At 38.1% G+C, this 11,545-nt stretch overlaps 1 protein-coding gene across 1 annotated transcript in view; it reads left to right on the top strand.

Annotated features, from left to right (window-relative positions):
- The window catches only part of LOC106870607 (protein canopy 4), a 26,218-nt gene extending 16,150 nt beyond the window's left edge, over positions 1–10,068 (top strand). Inside the window, exons 6-7 of the mRNA XM_052967810.1 lie at positions 1,098–1,127; positions 5,534–10,068. Coding sequence (XP_052823770.1) covers positions 1,098–1,127; positions 5,534–5,589 — 86 coding nt within the window. The 3' untranslated portion in view covers positions 5,590–10,068. The remainder of the gene's footprint in view (positions 1–1,097; positions 1,128–5,533) is intronic.
- The last annotated feature ends 1,477 nt before the right edge of the window (positions 10,069–11,545 follow it).

The following is an 11,545-nucleotide window of genomic DNA, read 5'->3' as shown; positions in this document are numbered from 1 at the left end:
ATATATATATATATATATATATATGTGTGTGTGTGTGTGTGTATTGTTTTGCATGTTAACCTAGTGGGTAATATCTCAGTCAAGTGTGCTGTTCACTAAGTCTTGGTATATATTCCACACTGTTTTCTTTTCTACATTAATGACTTACATGCTGTTATTTAATAAGAACTCCCACACTCACATACTCTCTTATGGAAACGTTACTAGCTGTTATTACTTCTTAACCTTACACATACTGATATCATCCACATGCAATAACCTTGATGCTCCATGCCAGACATACGCTGTCCCCATAAATAGAAGAAATTTCACGTGCATTCTCAAATGAACCATGACAACCTTGTTTCTTTGAACAGCACCAAAACCCAGTCACTATACACTTCACCTATCAAAGATACAGTCTTGTACCTTCTACTCTGTTTGCAGGAACAGAAATACAACTAAAACATCCATCACATCATTTACTGTTTCATAACCACCAGACAGAGAAAGATTACCGATCTTCCTTTGGTAAAGTTGGTGGGTTAATCTTCATGGTAAATTTGGTTGATAGTGAGGTTCATCCTGCTTGTGGTAAATGAACATTGGTGCCAAATTCTATCAGATTTGCCTTTCTCTTGGATGTCAACAGTTGTGTGAAGAGGGAGTCTTTCACACACACATACACAAAAACAAATTGGTTTACATCATAGCAAGGGACTTTCCAGATCCATGACCAAAAGAGGCTCTAGAATAGAACTGCTGTTACATACATATACCTCCTTGACCTTGTGTAAAAGAAAACAATATGATTAGGTGTTAGGTAAAAAAAACAAACTATAACTATGTAAATCATACATACATTTCTGAAGAATTAGGAAATAATAATGGCAGAATTGTTAGCACGTCAGAAAAATGCTTGTGTCATTTGTTCCAACTCTATAGGTTTGAACCCCACTGAGGTCAGTTGTACCTTTCATCCCTTTGCAGCCAGTAAAATAATACCAGTCTATTACCAGAGTTGATGTTTTTCAACTAACTTATCCCCTTAAAATTGCTGACCTTGTGCCTAAATAAAATACGTTTATTAACCTCAGAATAATTATCTCTTTTAATAGGCTGCTTGGCAGAGACAGATCAAAGCCAGGGTGAGTATGAATTCCTATTTCATATTTTCATTTTATATTTTACCAGATGTGAAGGCATATGGCCTAGTGGTTAGGCTGTTGCATTCACAATCGACAGATTGTGGGTTCAGTTTCCAAACTGGACAGTACATTGTGTTCTTGAGCAAAACACTTCATTTTACATTGCTCCAGTCCCTCTTTCAAGCAGTGGGGAACATTGGCCTGCTTGCCTAGCCATCAGGGTGGCATCACTGAAGGCTAAAATGATGCAAAGCATATTGTGACCAGCGATGTGTAACAATATCTGATAGTCTGGTCAGGCACATGATCACATGATTTTACAAGGTAATGTTTGATTTTTTTTAAACTGTCCTTTGAACATGTCAGAAATTATTCTGAATATTTTCTTGATCTCATATAAATGAAAACCCCAAATTTGAACTGGAGCACTAAGATACAATATGCATGTGTAGGGAAATATTTGGTAAAAATTGTTTAGTCATTGTTGTTTTAAGATCAGTTCTGATTCAGTAGAACTGCGGTCAAAACCATTCCAGTTATGACCGTCTTGTTTTGTTATTTTGGGGTTTTTTTTTTGGCTTGTTTTTGGCTGTGTACAACCACAGTAAAGAATCACAAGCTCAGATGGTTTGGGCATGTCACCCGCTCAAAGGGATGGCCAAAACAATCCTTCAGGGAACAGTCGAATGTGGCAGATGCAGAGGCAGGCAGAGAAAGAGGTGGGAAAACAACATCTGTGAGTGGACAGGCCTAAAGATGGGAGAGGCAGAAGACAGAGACAGGTGGAGGGATCTGGTCGCAAAGTCATCAGTGGTACCCCAATGGTCAGCTAGACTACAAAATATGTAATGTACTTAAGAAGCTTACTTAAACAACCATGTTGTCTTAGGTTTAGTTCCACTGTACAGCACCTTGTTTTTGTTTTCAGAGATCTGCCTATCCCCGGTAAGCTCATCTATAATTAAAAGCTTTCCTGCTGTGACCATCCTGGTTTTTCAACCAAAGTCCTAATAAGTAGGAAGGTAGACAAACCACAAACCCCTTCAGGTAGATGGCCCTGCTCGATCTGTAGAAAAGGCGTAGGTAGAAACTCTATAAGATGTACCCAGTGTAAGCTATGGACACATAAGAGGTGCAACAATATCAAAGGAAGGCTAACTGGGAAGATAGTTTTTGTATGTGGCAGATGTACAGGAGCAATAAACACTGAAAATGTGTAGAGAACAACTTTTGCCACATTCCAGGGAGAAAAACTAAAAGTAGTTGAAAGCTTCCGTTACCTAGGTGACCAAGTCAGTAGCACGGGTGGGGGATGCGCTGAAAGTGTAGCTGCTAGAATAAGAATAGCCTGGGCAAAGTTCAGAGAGCTCTTACCTCTGCTGGTGTCAAAGGGCCTCTCGCTCAGAGTAAAAGGCAGACTGTATAACACATGTGTACGCACAGCCATGCTACATAGCAGTGAAACATGGGCCATGACTGCTGAGGACATGTGTAAGCTCGCAAGAAATGAAGCCAGTATGCTCCGATGGATGTATAATGTCAGTGTGCATACTCGACAGAGTGTAAGTACCTTGAGAGAAAAGTTGAACCTAAGATGCATCAGTTGTGGTGTACAAGAGAGATGATTGCGCTGGTATGGTCATGTGGCAAGAATGGATGAGGATAGCTGTGTGAAAAAGTGCTACATGCTATCGGTTGAGGGAACCTGTGGAAGAGGTAGACCCAGGGAGACCTGGGATGAGGTAGTGAAGCATGACCTTCGAACATTAGGCCTTACCGAGGTAATGACTAGTGACTGAGACCTTTGGAAATATGCTGTGCTTGAGAAGACCCAGCAAGCCAAGTGAGACCATAATCTGTGGCCTCTGCCAGGGGTGTAGCCAGCCCACTTATTTGCACTTTTACTTCATTGGACACTAAACTCTGCTTGCGAAGACCTGTTGAGGCAAGTGAAATCGAAATCGAACCAAATTCAACGACTCCCATGCCAACCTTTCCTTCATTGGACACTAAACTCTACTTGCAAAGACCTGTTGGGGCAAGTGAAATCGAAATCGTAATTGAACCAAATTCGATGACTGGCGCCCATGCCAGTGGAGCACTAACAGCACCGTCTGAGCGTGATCATTGCCAGAGCAGCTGTCTGGCTTCCATGCTGGTGTCACGTAAATAGCACCATTTGAGCGTGATCGTTACTAGCGTCGCCTTACTGGCACTTGTGTCGGTAGCACGTGAAAAAACATTCAAGCAAGATCATTGCCAGTGCCGCTGGACCGGCTCCTGTGCAGGTGGCACATAAAAAACACCATTTGAGCATGGCCATTGCCAGTACCGCCTGACTGGCCCTTTTGCCGGTGGCACATAAAAGCACCCACTACACTCTCGGAGTGGTTGGCGTTAGGAAGGGCATCCAGCTGTAGAAACTCTGCCAGATCAGATAGGAGCCTGGTGCAGCCATCTGGTTCGCCAGTCCTCAGTCAAATCGTCCAACCCATGCTAGCATGGAAAGCGGACGTTAAACGATGATCATGATCATGATAGTAGAATGTGATCTGAGAGAGGTTTGGCTGCTATTTCTAGTATGGCAATCAATTGCATAGAGGCTCTCACATTGGTGCTTGAAGCTGTAAGTATCACAGTGTGGTGTAGTTCACTAAATAATTCATTGAAATACTACTGAGTTCAGTTTTTCTTGTGGATATGACCAGATGAAATATATGAGCCAATGACTGAGACAACATTCTCATGTGATCTGCTAGAAATAGCAACCAAATCTTTTTCTGCTTATTACCCTGCTGTTGTAAAAAAGAAAATAAAGGATCATTAAATAATGCAGTCCTTGATATACAACTGTTTCAGTCTGTTATTCTTTTATTCTTTTACTTGTTTCAGTCATTTGACTGCAGCCATGCTGGAGCACTGATTTAAATGGTTTTAGTCGAAGAAATTGACCCCAGGACTTATTCTTTGTATGCCTAGTACTTATTCTATCAGACTCTTTTGCTGAACTACTAAGTTATGGGGACATAAACACATCAGCATTGGTTGTCAAGTGATGGCAGTGGGGACAAAGACAGACACATGCACATACATAAATATGTATACGTATATACAACGGGCTTCTTTCAGTTTCTGTCTACCAAATCCACTCACAAGGCTTTGGTTAGCCTGTGGCTAAAGTAGACAACACTTGCCCAAGGTGCCATGCAGTGGGACTGAATCCGGAACCATGCGGTTGGGAAGTAAGCTTCTTACCACACAGCCACACTTGCATTATGTAAATATGACATTTCCTTTGTAAAACAATGTTTCATATTTTGTGTAACCATAACATTCACTGAGTTGTGCCCACCTTTGGTTGACCACTCAGTCCAATGCCTGCAAAGATGGATCAGCTTGAATGTCAAGAGAAGGGCATGTAAACTGTTAATAGAGAAGTTGAGGCACAGAATAGGGATGAGGTGCCTGGAAGGAAAGTTGAGGCAGAATAGGACAGGCAGAAAAGAGTGAGATCAGGAAACAAATATTGGAGAATTCCAAGAAAGTGGGATAATTGACAAAAGAATAGGAGATAGTTTAGAGACCACTCTTAAAACCTGGTTTAGATATTGTATCATCAGTGAGCTGAAGGTGTGCCAAGGTCCTACATAATCTGTGTCTTAGTGTTGATGTACTTGAAAACTGCTGTGATATTTGTCTTGAGAAAGCATCTGGTATAGATCTATAAGTGCTAAAAAGATAAATGCTAGTGATGTGACTTTTTACAGTAGTATATCCACATTAAGTAAGATATACAGAATGCTATTCTGAACTAATACTGCTTTTGTTGCTAACAATGTATATATAACACTATGTAACAAAACTTTTTATTTTTTTCTGTCTTTGGTCAGTAAGTGGTATGTCCTACTTGCTTCTATCTAGAAAAGGAAATGACTACTATTCCCTTCAAACTTTGCTTTTGTGACCTGGGATGTCAATGCTTTGAAGCCTATTTTCAGTTACATTTCTGACAGATTCAGAGCTGAGTTGCTGAAGCTGAAATAACATTATAGCAAATATTCTGCTCAATACCACAAATTTACTTTATTGATTACTTGACCATAACCACTTGAGCATGTCCCTTACTGTCTAACAATATGTGCATCTCTGATGATGAGCAGGAGCAGAAGTGGGGGAGCATCATAGCCATGTGTTGAGAGGAATTCTTTGGGCTTTGAATAAATGTAACATAAGCAATGTTTGAAGGAAATATTAGCCATTTTTCATACTTTCTAGGAGTAAGCAAATAGGAAATAATAGTTGCTACCTAAGAACAAAAATTGTGTTTTACAGTGTAATTTTTTTTTCTTTCTTTTTTTTTAATCTGTGAAAAACTTTGGGATCTCACTAATTCTTTTTTCTTCTAGATACAAAAAAAAAACTCAAAGGAGAAGTAAATGGAGGGAAAAATTCTGAACTTTAACAACGATATATCAAAAATCAAAAGTGGATCTGAGTGGACCAAAGTGGATCTGAGTGGACCAAAGTGGACCACTGTCTCAGTCTGTTGCTAACGTAACCCGTAATTCTATGAGCCAGATAAGCAAGCTGTAATTGAACCAGTATTTCTTGTATGTATGACGGATCTGAGTCACATTCCCTGTCAAAGATCTCATTTTAAAGAGATTGTATTCCTTTTTGATATTTTGTCACTGTTCTTGCGTCTCATACAATGACTTGTTGTTATCAATTCCCATGGCATAACAGCCATTATGGGTCTTTTTTTTAGCTCTAACAATGTGATGCTCCCTTTTTTTCTTTTTCCCTTCATTCCCCGAATGCTTTTTTAACCACATGGAATTTTTCCAATAATCCTATTGTTTTGTTTGAATCTGTTTGTCTTGACTACTTGCTTAGAAGCAGGGGTTCTTCAGTCAATTGTTATTGTTGTTGATGTTACATTTGCTGCAGTGTCAAAGACATACTACTATTGTTTTCACCTCAAAAGGATTTTTTCTTTTTTTATTATTCTTACATATATGTAGCACACTGGTGTTATAACTATTATCCCACACTTCCCACCGCTTCACCAGATTCAAATTTATGCTACCTGACACTCTACACAAGTTCACCATACTTTAATTCATTCCCCCCCCACACACACACACTTCACACCTGTTCACTATATTCTAATTGATGTTATCTCACAGTCTACACCAATTCATCATGATTTAATTACTATTACTCTATGTTCTACTCTTATTTACCTTACCTAATTGCTGTTGTTCCATATCCCCCACTCACCAATATACACATGTATAACTTGATCTAACTGCTGTTGTCCCCCCCTTACTGTAATCCCTCACAAGTTAATTCATACCTATTTATTTGTTAATCCCCTTACACACCAGTCTGCCCTTACTTGACTCCTTTTTTTCCCAACACTATACCAGTGGTTCTTAACTGGGTGTAAACATTATGTTATCAGTGAGCTGAGACATGGTTGATGGTGTGCCATGGTTGATATAATTTCAGTTTATAAGTCCTTATCTTCTTCAGTAATTTTCATAAAAAATTAACAGAGAGGGTATTAGTAACTAAAAAGTGGTATATGCTGGATAGGATACTATAAGAAAACACGGGCAATAAGCAGCTGTGCAAAATAGGCTTCAGTTTGATCAAAGCAATCTGCTGGATTATTGTTGTTTATTCTTTTTTTTCTTTTTACTCTTTCAAAAGCATGAACACAGACTGTAAAACACCATTCCATGAAAGGGGTTGAAGTACAAAAGGTTGAAAACCAGTGCTCTATACCAACTAAAACTTTCCCTACAAATGTTCAATATTTTCAAACATACAAGTCAAATTTTTCAGACCAAAATTTTACAGCCATAAAAGGTAGGTCACCTTATACACAGAGACAACATATACACAGAGACAACTTATACACAGAGACAAAGGGCTAAAAATTCCTTGTGGAATACAGCAGGATTTGGGAAAATAATAATGATGTTTCAATGTTTACACTATATACTATATTGACTTAAATGCTGGAAAATATAGTATTTTATCTCAGACTCTTTATTCCATAAATTCACTGTTTTCTCATAACCAAGTCAATTCTAAAGAACTCTCTCAACATTCCCATACTACTTATTGACGCCCGAATGGACTGTACCTGCCATAGTACTTATTTGTTGCTTGAGGGGCTGTTTATATCTATTATAACTTATCCATTATATCCCATCACAGCCAGCTGGGTGTACCTCCTCGTGGTAACTATTTAAACCTATGTAAACAATGCCTCTCCTGTGTGTTTCTTTACAGCTGGTGGTGAGGCTGCAAAGTACTCTACTATGGCATATATTTATCATGGTCCCTTATTACAATTAGGTGGACAGAGTACAACAGTAAATCATACCTTACCATGGTACCTATTCATAATTAGATGAGGAGGGAGCTGTACATTACCAAAGTACTTATTTACAACTGGAGAAGATACAGCACTGCATTGTACTACCCCATGGTACTTATTTACAATTAGGTGGAGCAGATGTAGCAGTGACCTGTACCTTATCATGCTGATTATTTTTCCTGCAAAGAAATGAGTAAGGTTTTGTATCATTAATATACAGTCCTCTGTACACAAGTGCTAGTAACACAACGTTGCTAGAAGGTGCTGAAGTTGTTGCTGTTCTTTATATCATGGATATATTTCTCACCAAAGTGAAGGGAAAGGGAATAGGGATTCTTGTTTTTTTTCTTCTTGTCTCTTAATCCTTATCTCTTTTGTCAGTCTTATTCCATCCCTCTCTCTCTCTGTATATTTTCCTGTTTATTTGTCTTTGTCTGTTTTCTCTTCTCTCTCTCCCCTTCTGTATCTGTGTCTGCTTTTATCCCGCCCTCTCTTTCTCTCTTCTTTCTCTCAAATCCTATGTATTCTCTTCAACTTTACTGAGCCAACAAAGGTGCCTCTGTGATTGAATAGCTAGAAATATCAAACCAATATCCTTTAAACCTTATTCTACCATCTTAAAAAATGGTATTAGAAAAAAGACAAGAGGATCAATGTTGGAATGCTTTTGATCTTCAGTCTGCTATATCAGAGTTAACTTGGGACTAAACAACAACAATACCATTACGATAATACCAAAAACACTAATACTAATACTAACACTGCTGCCAACACCTACATTCCCATTATCACCAACATCACCCTCTACCATCAACACCACCACCAACGCCATCACTATCCTCATCAGCAACACTTCCACCACCTAAATTCATTGAGCATTCACATAACTACTTTAATCTGCTTATGAGGTGGTCAGACATTTTTCATTCAACTCTCCACTTTAAAACGAGGACCACATATCTCAGGTCTTAAGACAACAAGACACTAAATTAAGCATAGAAGGGCCACATTTTAAGTTTTAAAGTCTTAGGATCATGTGTCTCTCCAAATAAGGACAACACATAGTTTAAGTCTTCAAGTCTTAAAACAATATGTCCTCAAAACAAGCACAGAATGGTTAAACTGATACTGTTGCTGAGAAATAGACATGTCTGTTTATATCAGGGGTTCTCAACCATTTTATTATGTATAGACTCTCTTGATTACTATTTTATTCTGATGGACCGCCATAGCCATTTGATGTTTAAAAATGAGTTCTTTCAAAATTCCTAATTTGTTTTTCACACATTAACTTGTGTAGGTTCATCTACATAAAATGTCAGAGAAAGAAACCAAGCTGTTTCTTGCAGTACATATCAATACATACATCTAGGGCTAATTGTTTTCAGGAGCCCATAAAATACTCTTGTGGATCTCCAATATACTATTTTGTTGTATGGACCCCCCAAAAATCTTATAAAGACCTTTGTTGAGAATCACTGGTTTACATCATATGTCGTGTGCAAAATTTGGAGGTTTCTTTAATATTTATTTAAAAGGGATTACTCAACAACAGCTATGTCACCAATTGTATGAACCATCATCTGCACAGTACAGCAACCAAGTTTCTCTTTACACACTCCAGTACTATCTTTAAAACTAATGAAGACACCTCATTTTTAACCTTTTAGTATTCAGATTATTCTACCAAATGTAATACTTATTTATCCACATTGTTTTTAATTAATCATGCATTATCTCATAGCTTGAGATTTTTATGATGTGATTGTTTAATTTTAGAATGAAGTTGTAGAATATGTGCGAGAGGCTGGATTTCGCCAGTTTGAACATGAAACAGGTAGAATATTTTTTGCTGGACTTGACTGGTTTAAATGCTAAAGGGTTAAATTGTTAAATTCAAGAATAATCTCTTCCACTCTCCTACCATAAAAATGAGACAACTATGATTTGAAAACTAATCATGTTCTAAAAGTTTGATTTGAACCAATATCAAAAATATGTGTTTTTGGCTACTGTATCTGTGTCACCTATTCTATCACTGAAGTTGACACATATCATGGGCCTGGAGTTTTAGATTAGGCATGCCATACTTCATGGAAAAAGGAAGAAAAAGTTACAGAATTGGGGTGGGAGGGCAGAAATGTAAAAATGAGGAAATTTTTTAAAAAATTATGTGGGGATCACAATTTCTATTATGTAAAATACAGAAATAAGTTTCCTCCTCCCCCCCCAAAAAAAAGAAATGAAGAAAAAATAACTTTTTCCTTTCTTATAAGGTATGGGGTACCAAATCCAAAACTCTGGTCATGGGTCAGCTCAGAATTACTCAACAACAACAACAATGACACTTCCACTTGCACTGTAATGGCCTGTTAATTGTTCTGATGTATGGCTTCATCTAAACTTTAGTATGTCTCTTGAAGAAGGAATTAAAAGTATTTCTGTACAGAATGGCAGGGAATTATCCTGTAAAGACTGGCTACTATATATATATATATATATATATATATATATATAGATATACACACACACACACACACAAGGTTTCTTACTTACTATGTTTGATATTTCAGTATTGAAGTGTGTGTATGTCAGTGGCATACTATGGGTAATGAAACAGGGTGTGCTGAACTTAATATGATAAACTTGAACATTGTATGGAAAAAAACAAAATGTTATATCTGATAAGAATGTATTGACACTACAGAGAATATGAGACGTATAGGTTTAGTATAATAGTGTGTTAATACTGCTGTATATTTAGTAACCATTCTATAACACAGCTTTATTATGCACTAATATAACTCTTCACAATACCTAGTTATATACTATAGGATAAGTCAGTAGCATATCATCATCATCATCATCATCGTTTAACGTCCGCTTTCCATGCTAGCATGGGTTGGACGATTTGACTGAGGACTGGTGAAACCGGATGGCAACACCAGGCTCCAATCTAAATTTGGCAGAGTTTCTACAGCTGGATGCCCTTCCTAACGCCAACCACTCAGAGAGTGTAGTAGGTGCTTTTACGTGTCACCTGCACGAAGGCCAGTCATACTACAAGGCAAATCTGATCTTTGTTCATGTAAAATAGTTATGGTTAGTTGAGAATATATAGTAAGTTTATAAATAGTGCAGAACATGAATTATAATGTAATATTGTATTGAGTCAAAAGTTTTGTAATATTCTGGTAACTTATTTGCTTTATCTGTCAAGTTACAACAAAAGCAGCCTAGCATTCAACATAGCAGAGACTATCGTGTTGCTCTGTCTGAAGCCACCTTTCTGCCAGTTCTTTGATCCCATGCTGACACCCATTCTTGTCCATTAAGGTAAAGAACTCCTTCACTGACGCTTCTAATTCCTCTTGATTGATGAAGCATCACAAGCGCAGGAAGTGAGCCATGGATCAGAACACGTTATAATCCAAGGGATCTAGGGCTGGACTATATGCTGGGTCTGGCATCAGTTCAATTCTGTCAAGTTCCTGGAGCTTATTCCAGGTCATTTGAGCAGTATGCGGTCTTGCTTGTCTTGCTGCAGAAGACTTCACTTTCTGTTAACCGATGCTGGCTATTTTTGCTGCACAGTGGCATAGGAAAAGTGGATATTGATTGTTCGACTGTCCAGAGCAAACTTGTAGTGAATTTCCCCTCATAATTTCACCAGACACAGAGCATCACCTTGTGTTTAAAACACCCAGGTTTGGCGACAAGTTCCAGAATTTAACCCTTGCTTAACCACTGCTTATGCACATTAAGATTGTGGAAAAATATCTCGCTCAAATTATTACTTGTTCTGATCTATGGCTCACTTCTTGTGCACGTGATGCTTCGTTAACAAAGTGAAGGTGGAAGCTTCAGTGAAGGAGTTCTTTGCCTTGAAGGACAAGAACCAGTATCAGTAAGGGATCAAAGAATTGGTGGAAAGGTCGCTTCAGACAGTGCAACATGATGGTCTCTACAACTTTGAATGCTTTGGCTGCTTTTGTTGCAACTTGATGAATAAAGCAAATAAGTT

Source organism: Octopus bimaculoides, chromosome 5 (genome assembly GCF_001194135.2).
Source record: "Octopus bimaculoides isolate UCB-OBI-ISO-001 chromosome 5, ASM119413v2, whole genome shotgun sequence".
Lineage (NCBI taxonomy): Eukaryota > Metazoa > Mollusca > Cephalopoda > Octopoda > Octopodidae > Octopus > Octopus bimaculoides.
The sequence above is the reverse complement of the archived record's forward strand: the minus strand, read 5'-3'. Positions and strand labels throughout refer to the sequence as shown.